Below are 23,691 nucleotides of genomic sequence, written 5' to 3' on the forward strand. Positions count from 1 at the left end.
TGGGCAGGATGAGGTTTGCCTTTTCCTTCTGTTATTTTAATTATAAGACCAGATTACCCTAGTTACTATCAGCCCCCGCAGCCCAAACAGGCGGTTACCAGGACTCAGGGTGTGTGATTGCCAACCTCACCCCAAGACTAATAATGCAACATTTGCACCTTTCCGTGCCCTTCCTGTCCCTCGGAGCTATGAGCAAGCTCACTTCCCTATAAAAACAGTGAAGCCAAATTGGTTTTAGAGCAGCTGTCTCCACTATCTGGGGTCCAGCCTGGTTCCAGGGTCCCTCTGTGAGAGACCCCAGGCTGAGTCACTGGTGACCTAATTTTCTTAGCTCCAGTGGAGGGCGGGTACGGGCCGCATCCAGCCTTCACTCAAGAACTGAGACATCCCCAGGGTCCTCCGGGAAGCTGCAAGCTGACCTCTGGAAGAACTGGACCTCAGAGCCTCGAACGCCCAGCTGGAAAGGGCTCCCAGGGCCCCTGCTAGGCAGACCCAATTCCCCGAGCTCCTGGGCTGGTCAGTAAAGTCTCTGCCCTTTGTCTGCGCACCTTGAAGCCATGAGCCCCATTTGTTCATCTTTCTCTCGAACGAGGAAGACCCGGCACCTGGGTGGTTCTACAGCCAGCAGCCTCCACCAGACCTCCCTGCAGGCGCTTCATTCTCAGCCATCAAACCTCAACCCAGTTGTCTCCTCCCCTGAGAAGCCCTCCAGGACCACCTGACCTAGAGTAGGCTCCGCCCAGGTGTGCTCAATGACGTCACCCAGCTTATTTCCTTTTCACTATGAGACATTGCCGTCTTTGTTAGCTGTTGGGTGACTGGTTGCCAGCGTCTTCTAACTAGGATACAAGCCCCAGGAGATGCAGCTGCCTTGTCTGTCTGCATCTTCTATTCGTGCACTTTCGTGTTTCCAGAATCGAGAACAACCCTTGACCTTGACGTATAAACGAGATTGGTTGAATGAATGAATTCAACAAATGAGCAACTGATTGGATGAGCGATGCACGGATGAGTATCTGTTTCCATTCAGCTGTTTGAGGGGAGGGAGGGCTGGGGAAGGCAAAGCGAAATAGACAAGCCAGCAGTCCCGTGAGCTTCCGAACGCCCCACCCCAGCCCTTTCCTCCCTCGGTACCGGGCAGTCAGTTCTCTGGTCGGAGCTCCTGGAAAAAAAGAGAAACGTTGTTTTTCTTGGGAATACCCCATCACTTGGCTTTGATCTCTTCCTGGGGTAGAACAGGGCTGGGGCTTCGGGCTTCCTGGGTTTAAATCCCACTTGCTCATGCGTGATTTTTGACAAGTTACCCGTGCTCTCTCAAGCTCGGCTTCCTCGCCAGTAAATGAAGATCATAATAGAATTTTCCTCTGGGAATCCACGTGAGGATTAAATGAGACAGCTGTGTAGAGTCCAGGCCAAGCTCAGTCATTACGAGAATAATTATTATTGTCACTAAAGGTGTTCCCGTGTTAAATGTATTTTTACTAAATGTTTTAATGTCTGTAAATACTATATGAATGTTTTAAATATATTATGAAATGTTTTACATGTATTATTACTAATAGAGATTTGACTATTTTAAATATATTGCTAAGAAATGATTTAATGTTTACAATGGATGGTTTTGAAATGTTTTCTTTTTACACGTGTTATTTTTTTAGTATTTGCTGAACTAGTAATTTTTTTTTTAAATGAAGGCATAGGTCTGGGCCTGTCTTTTTCTCCCCTCACCCCCTTTTCCTCTGGAAACAGGGCCCGTGGACTCTGAAGCTTGGGCTGGGATCGCTCCACCGATCACACCCTTGTTCTCAGATGCACGTTGCTCCCCTTGAGGAGGGTCTAGGACAAGCACACACAGGACAGGGCAGCACGGACATCAGCTTCAAAGTAACACAGAGAGAGGGGTTCAAATCCTGACCCTGCCACTAACTCTTTAAGCTTTTATTAGTTGCAAAAAAAAGACTGTGACAAACCCACCTACTACACAGATTCATTATGACTGTTAAACATGGGTCTGTACAGGACAGGGCCCAGTCAAGGACGCACATATTTGTTGAGCACCTACTATGTGCCAGTTCCAGCGCTAGGGACTCAGTCAACAAGAGAAAGAGTTCTGCCCCGATGAGGCCACCGCGCAGCAGGCATCTTTTCCCTTGGGCATACCCCATCTTTTCTGGAGCCCAAGATTCTCAAGTCCTTGCCTGACACGTGGGCTCTCTGCGTCCTCTGGTGTTCTTTCTCCTCCATCCCGCTTCATCCCGCTCACCGTGGCAGACATTTACAGAATGGGCAAGGCTGAGAGTGTGGGGCAGGTGACGGTAAAAAGACACCCCCTGGGACAGTGGGCAGCTGAGAGCAGGGCACACGCTGTTGCCCAGGTTCCTCCTTAGGACGGGAGGACGCGCTCCCTCACCTTCTAGGAATGTGGCCACCTGACGGCTCTTAGCTGACAGCCCTTCTGAAAATTGCCCTTGGCTGAGGAAGCCCTTCCTCCAAGGCCTTACCCCTCCTTGGGGTAGCCCACACCCAACAACTGGTGGGGGCCCTTCCGTCCTTCTCCCAGCTCAGGACAATGCAGGGGGGCCACTGAGTTCCAGGACCCCAGTGGGGCTGGCTTTGGCCTGGTTGCAACTACCTCACAGCTCAGTCCCTCCCACTGCCCAATACTGTTTCCTTGCTGCCTCTTTCCACAGCTGCCAGTCCCAAGGGCTAATTAAAGGCCCTGTACCCTGATCTTCATCTCAGAATCAGCCTCGCAGGGAACTCACCCTGCAGCCCCATGGTACCCTCAGTGCCAAGCGCATGAGTGTAGGCAAACTCAGTATTTGCAGAGCAACCGGTGTGTGTGTGCGTTTTGCAATCGCTGAGATCGCAAAGCCACAGAAACTCAGTTCCCAGTGGCTTCAGCGTCGTGGGAGAAATGTAACTCAAGAGCTAAAAAGCCAGGGCATTTGATGCCTTCAGAACTTTGTCTCTCTTATTTTCTCGGCTCCAGTCTCTTCCCTGCGTGAGCTCTGCGCCCATGGTGGCCCCGTGGCTTCTATTCACCCACCTCCAAGACCTGCAGGAAGAGAGAGCTGCTCTTTCCGACCGTCTCAGCGGAAGTCCCAAGGCTGAGCCTCACTGGCCTGGTTTCAAGTCACACGACCATCCCCGAACGAATCGCTGTGGACTTCGCTAGGAAATGGAATGCTCTGATTGACGGCTTTGGGACCCTGGGAGCCGGAGAGAAATACAGCCAACTCTACTTTAAACCACAATGGGAGCATAGCAAAGGTGGATCTCCAAAGGAAAATGGAGGCAATCTTGCCTGAAACGGAGGAAACGAATGTGGGAGAGCACAAACCACAAGAGGGCCGCTGCACAGAGTCTGTGCAAAGAAAGTCGAGCTCGTAACACTAGTCATTCCACTTCTCCTTCTTATCACCCACACCTCCCAGCACTTAAGTCTTTCTGGAGAGCCTGCAGTCTTCCCTGAAGGTATCAAAGCAATGCTGTCAGCCAAGAAGCGTTAGAGGCCGTCTACCCGTCAGCCAACAGAAAAGTTTTGGAAAGTACCAACTTTAAAAAGCACCCGCCAAACTGCCATCATCCTTGCAAACCTGGCTCTGATGTCACAACCCCCTACTCCGGGTCATTCCCGAAAGTGGTTTCCCAATCACTCGTTTCAGGGTTAACCTCCATCCCCAATGTACTGACTCCGTTGGGGGCCCTTAGCAGGCCGCGCTTTATCCGTTTTTCTTTGGACTTCGATGTCTCCTCTACTAACCTGTGAAGATATACACAGTGGAGCTTTGCAGAGGAACATTCTCCAGACAATAGAAAGTAAACGTGGATTTATTTATTCAGGCTCGGTTCTCCCGCTGGTGCGCGGGCATTGGGCCAAGATGTGTGAAAAGCTGCGGAAGGAAGCGTCACAGTGGTTTGTAGGGATTCTAGAACTCCCCTCTTTGACGGAGCTGGGCAGGGTCTTTGCCCGTGTGACCAATGGTAGCAATTGTTTATGTCTGTGAACACTGGTACATGCCCTTCATCCTTCCTTAATATTAGTGTTATCCATAGTTACTGTTTTATGGCTCGTGTGTTGAGTTCACGCTCTGCAGCTACCCCGGAGGCAAGACTCTTACCTGTATCATCATTTTAATTATATACGACATGGAAAGGTAGCTATCACTTAGTTCACTGTTGAGTAAGTTGGGACTCTCTCAGAGAGGTTAAGCAACTTGCCCAAGGCTGCACAGGGAGCTGGGAGTGAAGCCAGGACTCAAACCCGTGTGTGTTGGGCTTGATAGTAAACACTGAGTTAGTATGATGCCTGCTTTCTTACAAGGAGACAAGCAAAGGAGACTTGCCTCTTCCCACTTTACAGGTGAGAACTTGAGGTATAGACACTCAATCTGAAATTCACAAGAAGTCACCACTATGTCCGAAAGGACACCAAGATCAGCTGGGCTCCTTGGAAGAGAATGTTCTCATGGATCCAAGGAAAGAGAGTGAGGTTCTGAGAGCGGCAAGCTGGAAGAACACTCAGTGCCCCAGGGATGTCTGGTTTCAGACATGTGTGTGAATTCAGCACTTGGCACCAAGTGGATGTTGGATGGACGTGAGCTGAAGCTGATGCGATGGACGCCAGCAAGCGCGGAGGGCTCCTGACAGATGGGAGACTCCACACGATGGATTCGAGGGAGCGAGGCAGAGCCCCGGGTCCCACTGAAACCAGCGCCCATAGGTAGAAACTCTCCAAATCCTCCAGCGCCTTCTGCAATTGGATTTGGAGCAAGCTCTCTCCCGACCCTGGCTGTCTGGCCCTTCCCCCTCCTCCCTCAACCACAAGCTCCACTGTGGAACCTCATCAAGTGTTTCCTGACCCGGCAGTAAGTACCTAACATCGCCTGTGCTCACCCTGCCCACCCCCCACCCCCGTCCCACGCACCTTGGCTACAATATCTCCTCCTCATAAATCACGCGGCCACATTAACTGTCTCTCAATCAATCTCTTCCAGGTGTGCACTCAGACAGCGTCTCGAGACAAGTGTCTCTCCCCTCGAGGCTTAGGCGCTAAGAGCCCCCTCGTCTGGGAACAGTTTAAACCCAGATCGCTTCTCTCTCTTCTCAGGGTCTCTTGGTTCAGGCCTGAGACCCCCAGGATCCAGATGGCAGAGAGCTCCAGGAAGCCCCAGGAGAGGGTCCAACAGACTCGGGAGGCATGGGACGGTGGTGTGTATCAACCCTCTGAGGCTTGGGGAATACCGGCCATGTGCTTGTTCTCCCAGCAAAATCCACGGGAAGGATTGAAACCCCAAAGCTGGGGCTTAAAGGGGAAAAGCTTTGGGTCTTCCAAACCCAACTCTACCTGTTAGTGTTAGAGTGATCATTCCACGTCTTCTCCCCCGTTTGGGGTGCATCAGTGGGTGTGGCAGAGAGAGTGCTAAGTGTCCAAAACACTCCATTTCAATCTTTTGTTTCCCAGAATCCCTGGGGAGGCCAATGACATGGGAGCAGGTCCTGGCCCCTGGGAGGGGGATGGTATAGCCTCTACCGCCAGGCTCTGCCGTGAGACTCCCGCACGCCACCTGTAATCAGCCCTTTCCTCGATGACTGAGGAGGCTGTGTGTTTAAGGTGAAGGGAACCGGGAGCGCTGACTCACCACCTGGAAGAGAACAGCGTAGGATGCTGCCTGAACTCGCATGAGACTATGTTGAAAGGAAGTGCTAAGTCTCTGAGTTTGGGGGATTTGCCACTGTAGCATGGCCTGGACTACCCTGACTGGTACAATTAGAATCAGAGAAGTTACCAGCTTGTGAGATACGACGGCAACCCACTGACGTACCGCCTTCCACAACCTGCCTTTGCCCGGAAAGGCCGCCGTGGCTGTGGTCGGCAGCAGGCACGTCTGACGGCAAGGAGCCACCCACCGTTGGGAATGCACTAAGCTTATTGCAAACCAGGCCACCCATTTGCCCTGCACTTAGACTTTCAATTCCACTGGAGAATCATAAAGCAATGGTCAAGCACGTGGGCTCTGGAGACAGACGGGCCTGGGTTGGGTTGAGGTTTAATTACCTGTGAACCAGTGGACTTTCACTTCCTCATCTGTAAATAGAGATAAGGTGTGTGCCCGATCCTGTCATCTGCTACTGTCATGACGGTGGCCCCTAGGTCCCCTTCCTGCTTCAGGGCTGACTGGTTGACTCCACACTGGAAAGAGTGTCAGCTGGTGGCCCTCGGGAGTGGCCTCATCAGCAGAAAGCTGCCTCCTCCAAGGCCACGCCCTTTCCTGGGACAGCCCACAGCCAGGGGCAGGTCTCTGGGGATGTATAAAGGCTTCAGCCTTGTGACCCAGCTTGGGACCGCTCTGAATCCCCATCCCAGCTTCAGACTCTAAGACGGTCTCCCATTGTCCCTGCCTCTTGGCCTGCCCAGCCTTCTGTAATCCTGTCCCCATGAAATTGGGGAGAACGCATGACCGGCTTCTGACAATGGAACATGGCAAAGGTAACCGGTGGCCACTTCTGTGATTGCATTGCACAAGATCGTCATGTCTGTCTTGCTAACAGACCCTCTCTCCCTTGATGCCTTTAATGGAGCAAATGGCTGTGTTAGGGAGGCCCACCTAGCCAAGAATCACAAAGGTGGCCTCTTGCCAACAGCCAACAAGACACTGAGGCCATCAGTCCTACAACCTGCAAGAAGCTGAATCCTGCCAACAGCCACATAGACTCAGAAATAGGTCCTTCCCCGATTGGGCCTTGAGGTGAGACCCCAGCCGCGTTCAGCAGTTTGATCGCAGCCTGAGACCTGAATCAGAGAACCAGGGGTGGACTCCTGACCTGGAGAAAAGGCGAGATTCTAAATCTGGGCTACGTCAAGCTGCCAAGTTTGCAGCCAATACGAAGCTTTGTGTGGGGTCGGCTGAAACCTTCCCTAAGGCTGCGTCATGGCCCAGCTCCTCCCTCTGCCCAGCTTGCTTCCTTCCCTTCCACCACGGTTGACTCCAAGGGCACCCCAGTTCAGGGTTTGCTGCTCAGAGAACCCAACCTGTGAGTTGCTTGTTCCCCATCTAATACACATTTGTTCTCTTCCATTTCACTGAGAAAACCCTGAATCGCCTTTGAAGGGACCCCTTGCTTCCAGACAGGCAGGCCCCAGCCCCTGGGCAGAGTCCTGGTTAGACTACATCCTAATATGAAGATCCCATGCTTCTTGCGGGTGGTCCTTTTAGGAAAAAGTCCCGGAGCCAATTCTGCACAATGACCTTTGAGAAGGTGTGTGTCCAGGGCTTCTAGGCAACAGACACAGGAGGATAGCCCCTCCCACGTCCTGGATGCTGTTAGATCTTATTGGAGGAACTGCGACTGCTGAAGTCATGTGACACCCATGCAAAGAGCCAATCAGAAGACTCCAGACGGTAGAGCAAGGCGGTGGAAGGAGGCTAGATGCTTGACTAGATGGATGGTTTTCACGGCATTAACCAGCCCTGGTGCTACTCTGCCTTAAAATGACAATGGGACACAGTTTACTTTGGGACAGCCTTGTGCATTCCCACTGAGTCGATTTAAGCTGTTACTTCATAGGATGGTTTGGCGAATGAATGAAATGATGCTCTGCTGGCCATGAAAATGTCCCACACAGACCCCCAACTACAGGGGGAGGAATCGACAAGGGCTCTCCAGCGGCTGCCCTTGAAACCCATCACCAGGTTCGCACCAGGCCACACTCACCTCAGGCTGCTTCTGGCCATGCACCGAGCACGGCGGGGGGGCACTAAGGCAAGTGGGTTCCTGGGAGGCACCGGATTCCATGGATGGACGACTCTGGCTCAAGGACTCTCCATGGGCCTTGCTGAACCTTCCTTAAATCTGCACTGTGGTCTGGACTCTTCCTCCTCAAACTTCCTTCCTTCCTCCTATCCTCCGCAGGGCACAGACCAGCAGGCATCATGATCGGACAGCTCTGCCAGCCCCCTCCAACTCCCTAGACGGTTGCCCTCAGTAGACCACCTGAAGGGCCTGTCTCATTTTGGTGTCTACTTCTCCAAGGGTCTGAGCATAAGTGAGCTGAGTGCAGAGTCGGCACGCAATCAATGGTGATCATAGCAGTGACTATAGTACCCACTGACATTGACTTCCAGGGTCTAGCACAGTGCCTGGCAAAAAGTGACACTTGGTAAGTGTTTTCTGAATGAGTGATTGGATGAATGGATGGATGGATGGATGGGTGGATAGATGAACAAACAGATAGACAGATAGGCAGGTGGGTGGATGAATGAATGACATTTTCTTTCTCAATGCCTGATATCTTGACATCCAGGTCTGATGTTTCTCAAACTCTGGCCCGTAGGCCTAAGATAATGTACAAGGTTGTGTTGGGACTTTTTCTTTCTCCTTTGTCCATGGCAACAAGGAACCTAAGACTTCTCTGGCTTCTTCCATTATGTCTCTGATGTCTTTGTAAGTGAGAAATGGGGTGAGAATGTGCATTTCCTGAATGCACCCATCATTTACTAAGCCTTTCCCATAGAACCGTAAGCATGAGCTTGTGGTAGGGTAGCCCAGGTTCCCATGTAGACCCATGAGGCAGAAGTTCCTGCCTTTAGCTCTGCCAGTGACACGCTCTGGGACCTCACCCCAGCCTCTGCCCCTCTGTGAGCCTTAGTTTTCTCTTCTGTCCAAGGTGGGAATTGCATGAGGTGGCCTCTCAGCCTCCCACCCTCCCTGTCATGCTCTGTCTTTCAGGATATGTTCAGGTGCAAGTAACAGACAAAACATAACATTAAAATATATGTCACAATGTCGCTTAATAAGAAATCTGAAGGTAAAAATTTCCAGAGCTGCAGCAGCTCCTTAGCAATTTCATCAAAGGTGCGGACTTTCAAAAAACCTTCTCCTCACCATATGTAACATGTTGGCTTCCAGTCTCATCCTTGTTGTCTCGTGGTCACATGATAGCTGCCAGAGCACCTTATATCACACTTTACTCCAGTGTCCAAATCAGAGAGGAAAGGGCCAACAGAAAGGCATTTCCTTTTTAAAAAGAAGGGAAAACTGTCCTAAAAACTCCCCCAACAGATTTACTCCATGACTCTTTAGCCAGAACTGAATCATATGTTTCCTTCTTGCTGCAAGAGAAGCCAAGAAAGCAAAAACTTGACCTAAAAAAGGCATGGGATTGCCATGGGCCTATATCTGCTCAGAGAGACATGGCAGTCATGCATGAAACAATTTGAGGCTACCAATGGGCACTGATATTAGGCAATAGGGTGAGCACAGAGCACCTGAGTGCTGAGTGGGTGTGGTATTCAGCTGTGGTGGGGGATGTAGCAGGGGTGTCCAGTAGAAGGGAAGAAGCGTGGAGAGAAAAGGAATCCTGACCCCTTGCTCTCCCTGGCTTGGTTAAGAGTCCCCTCCTCCACCCCCACCTTCACCGTTACTTTTACTCAAATCCCCCCCTACTCCTACTGCAGCCAGAGTGAGCTGGTCACAGGGCTCCCTTGCTGAAAATCCTGCCTTGCATCTTGCACGTTCTGAAGAGTAAAGACCAAGTTCCTTATCCCCAGTCTCCTGGGCCCCCTGTGGCCTGGCCCCTGCTCATGCCCATCCCTCTGTCCTCCCCCTGGCCCTGCCCAGAGACACAGAACAGCTTTGACCACTGACAGGAGCCTTCTTGGAAGACAGAGAGTGAAGTCTGGCAATTTGAGCTCCCTGGACATGACACTTGTTAATAAAATGAGCAGCTGTCAGCCTCTGCTCCAACCAGATGTTCAGTGTTTGGGCACAGGGGGAGTTTGGGGTGGCCACAAAGCTGGGGGAGAAGTCGCTGCCTACAGATAGTAAACATATAAGCAAGCCCAGGCCTCCGCCAGAAGCCCCGGCGTACCTGCAGTGTCCGGCCTTGTTGGATTTTAACAGCTCTCCGTGACTGTACCCCGGATTTTCTCCCTTATTTTTCCATTGTATCCTATTAAGTGTCACTTACCCAATCAAGACTATGGTCCCCTTGCTTATGAAAACTAACCTTCCGGAGAAGGCCACAGAAGCCCCAACCCCATCTCGGTCTCCTCAACGCCTCCCAGGAAGTAACCATTGACAACACTTAGGGGTGTATCTTTCCCAGCCCTGTTTTATGCTCAGCGTCCCCCCGCCATACATCACACAATAGGTTGTCTTGTTTTGCATGTGGATATGCTATTAGTATAAAGACTTCTTTGGTGGGGTTGATATGTTTGGGGTTTTTTTCTGAATGGCCCCACCTGAAACACACGCTTCCTGCAACTGGCATCCTTCATTCAGCAGCATGTCTGGGAATCTTGCCATCCGGGCAGGTCCAGATCAACCTCGTTTCCTTTTCACTGCTGTATAGTATTCCACACGGGCCCTAGAATCCGGTTCTTCCAACTCAGCTGCATATGAAACCACGAAGGTGGTGGGGGCAGCCCCCTATAAAATATGGATGTCCTCCGGGCTCCTCTCCAGACAGACTGAGGCAGAACTTTGAGGGCAGGGCCTAAGTATGCGAATGTTCCAATTCCCAGTGATTTGTAGCTTGGCAGCCAGGCCCCTGTTAACCAGCCTCCTATTAACGTATATTTAAGTTGTTTCCACATCTTAGCTATCCAAAGAAACCAAGCCTGCTGGGCTCCACCTTGAACGTTCTTTCTTGCACACCTGTGCCGGCGTGTCTGCAGGGCAGGGTCTGTCCACCTCGACACTGCTGACATTGGGGGCCGGACAAGCGTTTGTGGTAGGGGGATGTCCCCTGTACTGTGTGATGCTGAGTGGCATCCCACACACTCACACATCACGACGATCAAAAACACCTCCTGATGTTGTTAAATATCCCCGGGGAGCCAAATCGCCTCTGTTCTAGGGTAGGGACTCAGAAGGAAAGGGGGTGGATTCTAGGGGACGTGTTGGGGCGAGTTGGCAGTACCCCAAAGTGCCCGCAGTAATTCACAATCTCCAGTTCGCTAGGACAATGCCACTGGCAGACATTCTGGCCCTCTGTCTGGATTTAGAATCCGGGCACCTTCACTCTCACACTGCCCTGCTGCAGCCCCAAAGCCCAGAAGCACTGCCGTGCTTTGGAATACAGTTCCAGAATCTAGAATGTGAGCCCAGGGGTCCGGGGCACGAGGCACTGTCAAATACTGAGGAGGATATGATTTCTCTCTCTCGCTCTCTCTCTCTGTCTTTCCCTCCCTCCTGCCCTCCCTCCCTCCCTTCTAATTCTGCTAGGGAGGACCATATATTTTACTCAGCCTCCCCCCACCTCATGGTTGCAGAATCTACTCTCAGTCCATTTAAGGTCCCCATCTTGTGTCCCAGTTGCTCTCTGAGTTGTGTAAGGGGTGAGAATAGCGGACAACAGGGAGGCAGACAGGTGAGCTTTGCTGAGAGGCAGAGAGAGGCCTCCCAGGGTCTGGGTGCACGTGTGCGTGTGTGCGTATGAAAAAGAAAATTCGATTCACAGGCTGGGAAGGAAGAGGAGGGGGAGAAGCTACAGGCCCAGCCAGTCACGTCTCTTTAAGCAAGATAAGCGGCCTGTCCCATCCATCTCTTTGACACTATCGGCCTGTTGTCTAAAGTACTTACAGCTCCCTCCTCAAGAGAAGAAGGGGGGAGGGGAGGAAGGGAGGCGTTTAGGACAGGGCACCCGGGCTGGCCTACCTCCCCAGAGAGCAGGGACACGGTGTGCAGAGTGAGGAGGTGACCCCCACCCAGGGCCTGGCCTGTTTTTAGCTCAGCTCTGAGTGCTGGCGGGATGGCCCCGCCCCGGCTCCCTACCTGGGGCCCCCTGTCCCAGGGGGACCACTTGAAACCAAACCTTGTCGTTCTCAAGTGGCCGGGGGAGAGTGTGAACCCGGCAAGGAGAGAGTGGGCAAAAGGGAAAGGCCTCCTGCAGCCGCTCAGACTGACCTCAGCTCTGCCCCCCGGGCCCTTTAAAACCCCACGTGCCTCCCCCCTGTACTGTGGGACAGGCGTGGTTGTTCCTGGGGGTCGTGAAAGCAGATTCAGAGAAGCCAGGTGAGTCCCTGGGGGTCGCACAGCTCCCCAGAGATCTCACGGGGGGTTGAACCTGCATCTCTCCCGGTTCGAAAGCTGACTTCTTACCCCGGTAACTCGGGTGTTTTGTGCTCTCCTCTGTTAGGAGAGCTCATGCCAGTGAAGGATCGGCTGAGTGGATGTTCAGCTGTTCATTCTTTATTCATTCAACGAGTCCTCTCCGAGCCTGGCCTCTGCGCCAGGACCTGCTCTAGGCGTCGGTGACAAGGGCCTGGCCCTCTACAAAATAGCCCCCAAGAGGAACCAGACCTGCCGAGACCTTGGAAACCAGACTGTATCATTTTGGCCTCTGGGCCTCTTGATTGTGACGTAGCATTTGGTAGCACATTGAGGAAAGCCAGGATAAACGGCCCTATAAGAGGTGCCGGGGGTGCGATCTCCTCCAGAGCATCACCAAAAAAAAAAAAAAAAATTACATAACACAGTATCTTTCCAAGAACCTCGGGGAAAATTCCCTCCTGGGTTTCAGCAAACATCTCCATTTGTTTGTCTTTTACGAAGACTTTGGGCCCTTGTAACTAACTATAATTCTCTCCTTGTTTTGGTAGTGAGGAAGCTCACAGCCAAGCATATTTCTGTTCACTACACAGGATGGTCCAGTTCCGAAGGCTTAGAAGCAACACATCCTAAAACCCTTGCTTACGCTGCTGGGTCCTGCAGGGCAGGGGATCGGACAGGGCCTGGCAAGGCCGATCGCTCTCTGCAGCACAAGGCCCAGAGCGGGGAGCAGGACGACCTGAAGGCTCTTCCCTGACACGTCCAGGGTGGAAGCTGGCTTTCGGCTAGGGGCTTCAGCCTCTGAACACGTGGGCTCTCCGTGGGGGCTTCCTCACAGCAGGGTGGCTGATTTCAAAAGTGAGCATCCCAGTGCGAGGGAGAGTTAACACAGAACTGGTGTGACCTCGAGAGGTTTTCTGACTGAGGAGGTCACACCACCTGTCCCTCACCCTGGGTCTGACCAATGCGCGCGCGCACACACACACACACACACACACATTCTACTTGCCACAAGGGAGCCCTTAGGTCCAGCCCACAATCAAGGGCAAGGATCAGACTCCCCCTCTTGATAGCAGGGGCAGCATGGCTCTAAACACAACACAGGACAAAATGATCACTGTGGCCACTTTGAGAAGAACAAGCTGCCACATAAGACCTGTGGAATTCACTGACGTGGGCTTGTCGCTCTCGGCTTCATTGTGCTATTAATTGTATGTGGATTTTGCAGCCTAAGATTCTCTCTGGAACTCGGAGGGAGGTGGACGATATCCACGGTCAGTGCCGCGTTTGCCGAGTGTCTGTTGCCTGCGTGGTGCTGTGCACAGTGGTCCTTCCTTACGCCTCCACCAGGTTAATGCACAAATGTCCCTCTTGGTGATGTTTGACAGGTAGGGTAACCAAAACACAGGAAGCTGAAGACATTTACCAGATTTGGCACCATGAAGAAGAATCAGAGGTGGGGTTCCCTCAGGGCCGCCTGACTCAGCCACCAGTCGAGTCCCCCCCGCCACACCCCCATTCTCATCTTTGGAGCCTCACTCCACACTGGAACCCTGACCTGAGGCTGTAATGTGAAGGCTTATCCCAGAGGTAACCCTCTCCTCTCCCCAAATATCTCCCCTGACGATGAGGGCACTCACAGACCTGTGTCTATCAAAGTCAACATTCTCTCCAGCTTAGATCAGCCGGCCCGTCCGGAACTTGGGAATTTGGCAGAAAGTTTCTGAGCACCCACTTCCTGCCAGGTCCTGCGCCAGCTCTCAGGAATCTGGACACAAGCCGCCAAATGTCACATGGGCCTGAGATCCGTGGGCGGGCAGGGACTGGGCCGTGTTGGCGTTGTCGTCGGGCACACTCTAAGCGCCCAGCATCGTGAATGGAGAAAGTGAGAGTGTTTGTCTATCGCGGCAATGACACCTCGGGCAAGTGGTGACCCCTGTGAGCCTCCCTTTGCTCACCTGTAAAATGGGGGTAAGTTCGCTTTCTGCACACCTCACCAGGCGGGACTGGGAATCTTGTCACTGAGTAGGTCTCCATGTCTGCATTGACTTCTCCAAAGCTCAGAGTCAAGTTTGGGGCCTACACAGGATAACATGTGAAATGCTTAGCATGCCATCAGCCCTCAGTAAATGGCAACAAAAGCACTCTGGGTCTGGAACTCCAAGTTCAACTGAAGTTGATGGCAAGAGCGGGGAAAAAGGAGAGAAAAAGCCACTGGTCTTCCCTGCTCCCGTCTTTGGAGAAGGCAGCTTTGATGCCACAAAGTGGCCGTTTTGAGAAGTTGGTGCAGCCGATATTTCAAGAACAAATGGAAATCTCCTAAAATCTTTTCTTTTGTTGTTGTTGTTGTTTTGTTTTTTGTTTTTTTGGTAAACCCTTGATCCTCCAAAACAAGGTGTTTGGCTAGACATCTGAGTGTAGTGGGTCTAACCCAATCCAGGCAATGACCCTCAGAGGCTGCGACTTCGTCGGCGTGCGCCTGGAGAGGATGGGCAGCCCGTTCGAAGAGTCCAGGAACTCAGGTCCATCGGCCGGGTGCTGTGCCCCCTCTCTTGGCCCAGTGAGCACCAACCTCTGTTTCTGTTTTTGATGTGGGACGTGGCTGGGGAGTCAGGGAGAAAGGAGATTTGCATTATTTGCTCTTGGAAATAGCAAGAATAGTTGGCCCTCACGACAAACCCCAGTTCTGGGCCTAAAAGCTAAGTCCAGATATGGTATATATTTATTCAAGGCAGCAATTGGCCAGGAAACGACTATAAAACACACATTTTGAATAAAAGGGAGATTTATGGTGCATTTGCGATTCTGAGTCATATCTCTCTGGCTCCCCAGGCCAGGATCCCTCTAATCACTAACATACCCCCAGCTTGTATACTCGGTGGGCATGGAATTGCTTCCTTCTGGTCCCGTCCCAGTTAAAGATGTGATGGGGATTGTGCTACTTTATCTGACAGTCAGTAAATGAATTGCCGATTCATTCCGAGCGGAGATGGGGGCTGGTTTTTGCCTGGGGAAGAAAAAAAGTGGGGTGCTTTCATACGTATCTTTGATCAGTCGAGACTTGACAAATTATTTTCCTAGGAATTTCTCTATCCTTAATGCCACGGGGAAAAAATGGATTTACTCTAAAAGAATAGCTTTTATGTTTCAGAAATTAGAGCAACGTAAAAGCTTTTCTTGAGTCTCTCTCTCTCTCTCTCTCCCCTTCTCCCCTCTCCTCTTCTTTCCCTTCAAATGTATTTTTCTCCAGGAAAAGGAGGCAGGTAGCAGAGAAGTTGGGAAAAGCTAGACCTTTGTTTTAAGGACAACCTTCCACCTGAAGAGGAGCTGAATTTGTACCACAGCTACTTCATACCCGTGGTTCCAGGGGTGTGCAGACTTTGGGCGTCTCTGGGTCACACCCAGCGTTGTCTTAGGCCACACATTCGAAACACAAACACTAACGAAAACTGATGAGCCGAAAAGGGTGTTAGGTCAATTTATCATTTTTGTGTTGGGGCCTCATTCATAGCCATCCTGGGCCACAGGTGGCCTGCAGGCCACGGGTGGGACACCCCTGGGACCTTCCGCAGGCAGAGCTCTGGGACATAAGATCTCCAAGTTTTTTCCATGTCAAGGTTTTGATCAGTGAGGATGCAACCCTCCAGGAAAGGATGTCCTGGAAGTATCGATGGTCCAGGGCTGCTGGGGGCAGCTGGGCAGGCTGTGCCTTGCTCAGCTCCTTTCAGATAAACCACCCACATCAGTGACGTGCTCTGAGGGCTGTGCTGCGTGCAACCCATGCACCCGCGGCAGCTTTGCAAGGGAACTCGCAGAGGCGAAAGAAAGCCTGAGAGCCATGATTCTAATAAAGGGGCAATCTTGGGGATCTTGGTGGAAGGAACTAAAAAAAAAGTTCAGTTAGAGACTAGACTTGTGTACACTAGCAGTTTCATTCTGTTCATTTCTCTCACGATTCTCTCTCTGGGGGAGAAAGACAAGATACAGAGAGAGAAAAACAAAGAGAGAGATTATAAACCTTTCTCGGGTCAAGTGTTTCTACCCTCTTGTCTAAAGGGGAAAAGCTGCGAGGTTAGCAGTTTTACTCTCTCAGTTTAGGTTTTTCTCAAAACAGACCCTAAAACATGGGTTTGGCCGCCGTGTCTCCCCTGGGCAAGCAGGCAATCCTTCAGAAACCCAAGTATTGGGGTGTTACCTACAGGCAAGCAGGCTTGCCCCCAGTCACAGAAGCAGTCTGTGGCATGGTGAATTGGATAAGCCAGGCCAGTGAGAGAACAAAGGTGAGATCCTTACAACTGCCTGGCTCTGTGTGTGTGTGTGTGTGTGTGTGTGTGTGTGTGTGTGTGATGCATTTGTGAACCAGAGAATAACAGTTTACCCCAGAACAGCAGCCTAACCCCACAGGTGCTACAAGAACGGAAGCAGCGTCCCAGGGAGTGGGGACAGAGAGCAGCATCAGGCATCTCCTGACTGGGAGGTGGAGCACCCCGTCATCAGCCCCCGGCTGACTGGTCCTGGTACCCGGCTCCTTCACTGACCAGGCTCATGTCACTCCGGAGTGCCGGCCCTTCGCCCTCAAAGAAGAACAGGGTGCGCCACCTTCTTCAGACATTCTGTTGGACCAATGACCAAGAAACGAACTGGATTTTATCTCAGTGATGAATCCTATTCTTAACCACAAAGATAACCCATCTTCATCATCACACGCACAAAACAGAGAAAGGCCCAATAAAACAAAGAAACTGTCAAGCATCACAGTCCCAGCCCTGACTGGTGTGGCTCAGTGGGTTGGGCGTCATCCTGCAGACCAAAAGGTGGCCAGTTCGATTCCCGGTCAGGGCACATGCCTGGGTTGCAGGCCAGGTCCCCAGCTGCAGGTTTGTTAGAGGGAACTGATCAATGTTTCTCTCCCTCTCTTTCTCTCTCCCTTGCCCTCTCTCTAAAAATAAATAAATAAAATCTTTAGAAACAAAAAAACCCCTCACAGTCCCACCACTGTTATTCATTGTACATTCTGATTTTTCCCCTGAGAATGCAGGTATGTTTAGTAAAGCTGAGGAGCTACATGCAGCTGCCTTCTTTACCCATAATGTATGTTGAATACCGTGTTTAAGTCATCTTCACGCATTTTCTGATGGCCTTGTGGTATGCCATTGTGTGAGTATACACCGATCTATTTACCAACCCCAAGTTATGGGATAAGAAGGCTGTCCCCAGTTTTTACGATTAAGAAAACTTCATAATGGATGTCACGGAAAAGAAATACTTAGGGGCATTCCTGATTACTCGAGCTCTGTCTCGCAGCAGCTGTGCCACATTGGGGGTGCTCCCAATGTCTCTGAGCTCAGGAATACTGATGATCTGAAACTCAAAGTGCTGGTGATCCTTTTGCCCCTTAACTGTGAGCCCCACACTCAAGTGCTCAGTGTTGGACCAGGGGGCCAGGAAGATGCTGTGACACTCTCCTCCCGAGTACAAAGCAGCTGACCCACTCACAAATCCAGTCTGTGCTCTGCTGTTGGGGGAACCAGCACCACCAATAAGTCTTCAGTGAGTGCAGGTGTCCACCGTACGAGGTGGGACCTTGCCATGTGCTAATTGAACAGATGAGCGATGCAGACTAGGTGAACACTACACACTCCTGAACCGATATTTCATTTCTCCATCATCATTTCTGCCTCAGGACCTTTACACGAGCTATTCCCACTGCCCGAAATGCTGTTACAATTTTTCACCAGGCTAATTCCTACTCATCATTTAGAGCTCAGTTCAAAAGTCCCCTCCTGTGAAGCAGGTTAGGACCCCTGGTCTTATCTTATCACAGCATCGTGACCTCACTCTGCCTTCACGGTTCTTCCTGCATTTGCAGCCCATTGATTATGCAACTACCTAAGAGCTGTTTTCTCTCACTAAATCGTACAGTCCAGGAAAACACAACCTGTACCACCTTGGTCCCCCCTGGGTCCCCAGTACTTAATGACATGTCTAGTCCAGAGCAAGGGTCCACTAAGCATGCTACAGAAATAGAGTAATTTGTGTCTGCTTCTCGGCATCTAAACAATGGTAAAACGACAGGGACATTTGGCCATCACATCCTTACACCTTTATCTCTTTTGTTTGGAGCCCAAAGAGGTCACCTTGTCTGTGTTAAGGAATGAGCGTGTCCCTCTGCTGATTTTTTTTTTTGAAACTCGCTAAGAACATTGTTTTTAATGATTTTTCCAAGGGCGACCACTGTTTTGAGTGCTGGCGGGGGTTGGGGGGACGTTCCTTCGGAATTCTTGTGCTGTTCTTGTGAGAGGGTTAGACTGACGGCCTTGCGTCGTTGGCCAAGGCATTTGGAAGGCAAGTTTCTCAAAGGTCACTTTTCTGTGTGTGTGTACCCATCAAAATAAACACCTCTTTAGAGGACAGTGAGAACTGAGTCAGTCAAACTGTGCTAATTTGTTCTCTGTAGGGACAAAAATGCCACTGACCAAGTTTCTTCACTGTACATGGAAAAAGGCAGACTTCTCGTGTCTATCATGGGTTCACATTTCTCGGGGATTCTTCGACTAGGAAGCGTCCCAGGGGGATCTGATTAAATGAAGAATTTGTCATCAACACGGCAGTTATTCCCGTTCCAAAGGAATGTGACATTCTGGACAAGTGGAATTAAAAACATTTTGTGGGACTAATTCACTTACCTATTTGCTGCTCTGTACTACCCCATATATGTCATATAGGACCGATTCACAGACCTAAATTTGTGGGTTTTCGGTAAATGCCCAGTGCTGGTCTGTAAAGTTGCGTGCATTGGGGCCTCCAAGATACTCAACTCCGGCAGTGAATTCAAAGAGAGCGATCCTTCAGAAACCCAAGTATCGGGGTGTGACCTACAGCATGGCGGATACCATTTATTGACCAGTTGGGATTCCTGATGGTTTTTCTTTTCCAATGCTGGCTCAAATTCAATGAAAATGAATACCTCCATTCCACGGAGATAAGCCAGGGGAGACATAGATTCAGCTCCATCACACTCAAGTTCAAGAGATTCTAAATACCTCGAAATGAGCGAGAGAGGGCAGATGGGTGAAAAATTCACCTGGAAGACAACAACTTCTTACTTCCTCTACCTGAGTTCCTTTCTATGCAGTCAGTAGAAAGAACAGGAAAAAAAATGGGTATTCAAGCCCCTTGTACTTTTTTAAGCACATAGTATTTATTAGGCATTACTTGGCACACAAATATACGAAATGAGTACTTAATTCTCACCCTCCCCCCCTTAGCAACATAAAAAGACAAAATCGCTTGAAGACACTCACATACAAACATACTCACACACTCTCACGTACTTGGACATACTCGGCCTCTCATATTACCCTGTTCTTTTTATTAGGGTCAGTTAAAAAAGAATTTTTTTTTTTAAATCAAGAAAGCAAAGCACATTCGAAAGGAAAAAAAAAAGAACGCAAACTTGGTTTTGAGTATCAATAAAATTAAAAGCTCTTGGCCAGCTCCCATGCTGGATTTCATGTTATTACTTAATTAGAACTCCTATTTATAAATAAATAGTACCAGTAAAATATTACATCTGAAGAACCCTGCAATAACGTTTTACTTACACACTTTTTTTTTAAAACACGGTTTTCTGCTTTCCATAACCACAGTTGGGTGTCGGCCTTTGGTACGATCTCCTTGGAGAGAACTGATCGGTGAGCACGTCTTGCCTCTTCGTGAGGAATTGTGGGTTTTGCTTTTGCATCCAGTTGGGTCGTCAGGAGGTTTGGAGGCTGGGGCTGGCTTTGTTTTTTATCAGGAGGAATATTTATTTTGGCTTTTTCACCGCTTTTGTCAGCACGGGGCTCGCCCCTTGCTTATCACAGTTCTGCCCGCGTGTAAACCAGGGCTTTTAAAGTTTTTCAGAGCAAGCTTTCCGGCCCAGGAAGCTATAGGCCACGCTTTAGCGACAGACGGCTTGGAAGGACCCAGAGCTGGGAAGACGGGAGCGAGCGTGGAGTAAGATACGGCGCCGCATGGAGTCCAAGGTTATCCTGACTCCCCCAGAAATCAAACTGGGCTCCGTGAGGATGGGGAAGGTGGGGCCCGATCCAAGAAAAGCTGGGCACGTAGGGGACCTTTTCAGGAACAGCACACGGCAGAGGCAGGTCATTTCTTAGTCAAGGGGAAGGTGGCAAATTTAGATTTGAGGGGGCGGTTTATAGGAAGGGGTCCCCGCAAGTACAGACTTGGAAACATACTTGCCTCAGACCTCCCCCCAAATAAGGGACTGGGTCCCCATTAAGAAAGTTGAAAGAAAAAATATATTATTATTTATTATATAACAATGTCAACATTAACACCAAGGCAGGAAAAGACCCCAACTCCACATTAGGGTAAAATACTCGATGAGGCAAGACTTTCTGAGACCAAAGGAAGGAATCGGGGAGAACCTGTAGCGGTAGCGTGAACACGGCCCATTGATGAACGTGGTGCCTGTGGTGGGGATGGGATTCATCTTTTTCCGTTTTTTTTTTTTTTTGGTTTTTTTTTTAAGTTTTGAGATGAAACAACAAAGTCACATTTTTTGAATTGTGGTTTCGGGCTACTGATTAGATCAGTGTCTGGGGTGGGGGTGGGGGGCTCTCGAGTGCAGGCGTGAACATGGGGGTAAAATGGAGAGTCTTGTCCGTGGGGTTCTCTCTGCTACTGCCTCTCTCCCCCTCTCCTGCACGCTCTCCCTCTCTCTCTCTCTCTCTCTCTCTCTTTCTCTCTCTCTTGCATGAACGTCTGTCAGGAAGCGGGCCTCCCTTTAGCTATTCTCGCTCCACTCTGGCACCATGCCGACCCCGTGCACAGAGTGGTACTGGTGTGGGGACAGGGTCCTCGGCACGCCGTGGGAGTAAAGGAACTCAGTCGGCTGCAGGCTGCCGGGGGACTGCAGGCCAGTCTGAGGCCCACACTGCCTGACCACAGGCTGGTGGGCCACGGAGGTCTGGTGCTGGAACATGCCCTCTCCGAGCTGTGGGGAGCCGTGGTTGGCGATGCCAGCCAGCCGGGGGACCAGGGGCCCCGAGGTGAAGTGAGCGGAGAAGTGTTGGTAGGGCAGCCTGTCCATGGGTTGTACGGTGGTGACGGTGCAGCTGCTGTAGGAAGGCATGCTGGGCCATGTGTTGCAGCTGATGTCCTCCAGGCTGGGCACCGGCTCGCTGGGAGGCGCGGAGCTGGCGTACATGCAGGCCTGCCGCTGGGCCGACTCTGTCCTGTAGGAGGCGCTCAGGCCCTGCTGCTGGGGGTAGCTGGGGCGGTAGAACGGGTCCTCTTCGCTGGGTGAGGTGTCCATGTAGGGCTTCTTGTAGGGGTGGTCAGCGGTGGAGCACTCTTCATCTGCTAAGACAGGAGGAGAGAGAGCCATGAGGCCAGGGCCGGCCCCCGGGGCTGCTCAAGGCAGGGACAGCTGTTAAGTCACATGTCCTAGGACCGGAAGCCCCGGGCTCCATTCTGCTGCAAAGAGGGGGGGACTGTCACAGTGAGGACCTTGGCCATGGACTTCTAAGCAAACACTCTGATCTTTCTGAGCTCAGTCTCTTTGTCTGCAAAATGGAAAGGCTCCTAAGAGCATTTTGCTACACAGGAAATTGTTGAGAATGAAACGAGAGAACATGTGTTAGTTAGTCCAGAGCTTGGGTACAAAGAAACACTCAAGAAATAAGAGTTATCATTATTTAAATGATCTTCCTTCCTCCCAGGCTAAATTTGCATAAATTCCACAAAGGCGGGGCATTTCCAGAGCCCGATTCCTACCTAGTAACAAAAAATAATAATAAAACCAACAATAGCAGTAAAAACAACACGTAGGGTTTGAAGTTCTCCCCATGAGATAACACATTTCACCTTCACAGCCACCCTATGAGATGAGTCCTGTTATTAGCCCCATGAGTCCTATTATTATTAGCCCCATTCTACAGAGGACAGAGAGGAGACACAAAGAGGTTAGGAGACTTGCCCAAGCCTGGTAGAGACGAATAACAGTGGATTTAGGTAGGATCAGAATCCAGAGTCTCTGCTCTCCAATACCATGCAACACGGAGAAGGCACGCCAGACCCGTGTGTGCAGTGGATGGAAGGACGGATGGACAAATGGATGGGAGCTCCAATGAACGCCTTCCCACACCCTTTCCTGACGTCTCGCGCCGGCCAGTGCCTGGGGAGTATCTGCTGAGTCAGCACAAGCGACCGAGCCGCCGCTCTGCGGCTGAGCAAGACCCTTCCTCTTGTTCTCTGGGTGCAGGCGTTCCTAGCATGGACAGTGCCGACCCCTCCGTGCTCGCCGACCCCTTTGGGGACTCACAAAAGGCTGGGCTCCCTCCTGGAAAAATGCACTGAAACGCAAAGTTGGGGGAGTGGAGGGTGCACGTCACTTCCAGGGGCTCAAGGACCCCCTCATATCCAGACTCCAGGTTCCGACGTGCAGACCCGTCCGGGACTGACCCTGGCTTTTCTACTTCCTGTCCGTGGGGTGTCGGCATCTGCCCGCGCAGGGACTGATTTGCCTCATCTCCAAGTCAGTCAGTCATCCTCGCTCCGCTGGGCGGCTAAGAGTTCAGTGAGCGCAAGCGTGTAACCCCCCTGCCAGTGTCTTTCCAAGGGCAGCGCTTGAGAGAGGGGAACACCGCCCCTCGGCCTCATGGCAGGTCCCGTCTGTAATAACACACCTCCGCGTGTTTCCTTTGGGGGAAGAGTACTTGGGACTTTCTACCGAGATGCAAACCTCTACTCAGATCCATTCCCGAGCTGCGGGTCCACCCCTAAACTGGAGATTTTTCTTTCCTCATCTTCCGATCACTCTCTAATCAATAAATGTTCAGAACTACGTCTGTCACTGGGGGTGTGTGAAGAAAAATGAAACCGTGGGACATCCCTGCTACGCACGGTGGTGGTGGGTGGCTCGAGGGCAGGACGCAGGACTCGGTGCTGGGAGGACTTGGGAGCTGCCGCTGATGGGGCGGCTGCCTAGGGACCTTCCTCTCATCTCCTAGCCCTTCCCCCAGGTGGCTGCGCTCCCTCCTGTCTCCCAGGCAGAAACCGAGGCCCCAGGAAGTGACCAACCCAAGGGGCTGGAGGCTGGAGTCAAAGCCAGGTCTGACCCACTCTGCCCGCCACACCTTGCTGCCAGCTCTCTCGGTTTCTGCTAGACAACGCCACTCACCCCATCATTCAACAGATATTCCCGCAACCGTACCAAGTGCCCAGATCCTGTGCCAGGTGCTGAAGATAGAGCGGTCAACAGGTAGTGACAGTCCTGAGCTTGGTACACATCCGTGGCCCCTCTCCATTCTGCCCTGGGCACTGAGGGCGGGGGGGCTGACCCTCTGTGACCAGGAGGGGGTCCTCGGATACAAAGTTCCCAGCCAGTCATTCACCCCTTGGACTTTGGACTCCGTTACAAAACAGCCCCCCAGCTGCGGTAGGGCAGCCTGGGCCTGGGTTACACCCTACATCTCCTCCGGCATCATTCTCCACAGACAAGTCAAACATCTCCCAAACAAAGCATGCCTGCACCAGGGTTGTACCCACCGAACAGCCAACAAACTTATTTTCAGCTAGACTCTTTCTGGGACCCATCTGGGACCCATAGGACGCCCGAAGATGTGT

The 23,691-nt window shown here is 51.3% G+C and overlaps 1 protein-coding gene across 2 annotated transcripts in view; it reads right to left on the reverse strand.

The window, feature by feature from the left end:
* Positions 1-20,573: 20,573 nt before the first annotated feature.
* Positions 20,574-23,691, reverse strand: part of TBX5 (T-box transcription factor 5) — a 41,459-nt gene continuing 38,341 nt past the window's right edge. The window contains exon 9 of one of the 2 annotated variants that reach the window (XM_037052176.1): positions 20,574-21,423. In XM_037052176.1, the coding sequence (XP_036908071.1) occupies positions 20,849-21,423 (575 nt within the window). In that variant the 3' untranslated portion in view covers positions 20,574-20,848. Of the gene's footprint in view, positions 21,427-23,691 lie in introns of both variants that reach the window. The other variant, XM_037052175.1, reaches the window with a different exon arrangement.

The sequence above is a fragment of the Sturnira hondurensis genome, unplaced genomic scaffold (assembly GCF_014824575.4).
Source record: "Sturnira hondurensis isolate 20B ecotype Veracruz unplaced genomic scaffold, ASM1482457v3 Scaffold0007406, whole genome shotgun sequence".
Taxonomy (NCBI): domain Eukaryota; kingdom Metazoa; phylum Chordata; class Mammalia; order Chiroptera; family Phyllostomidae; genus Sturnira; species Sturnira hondurensis.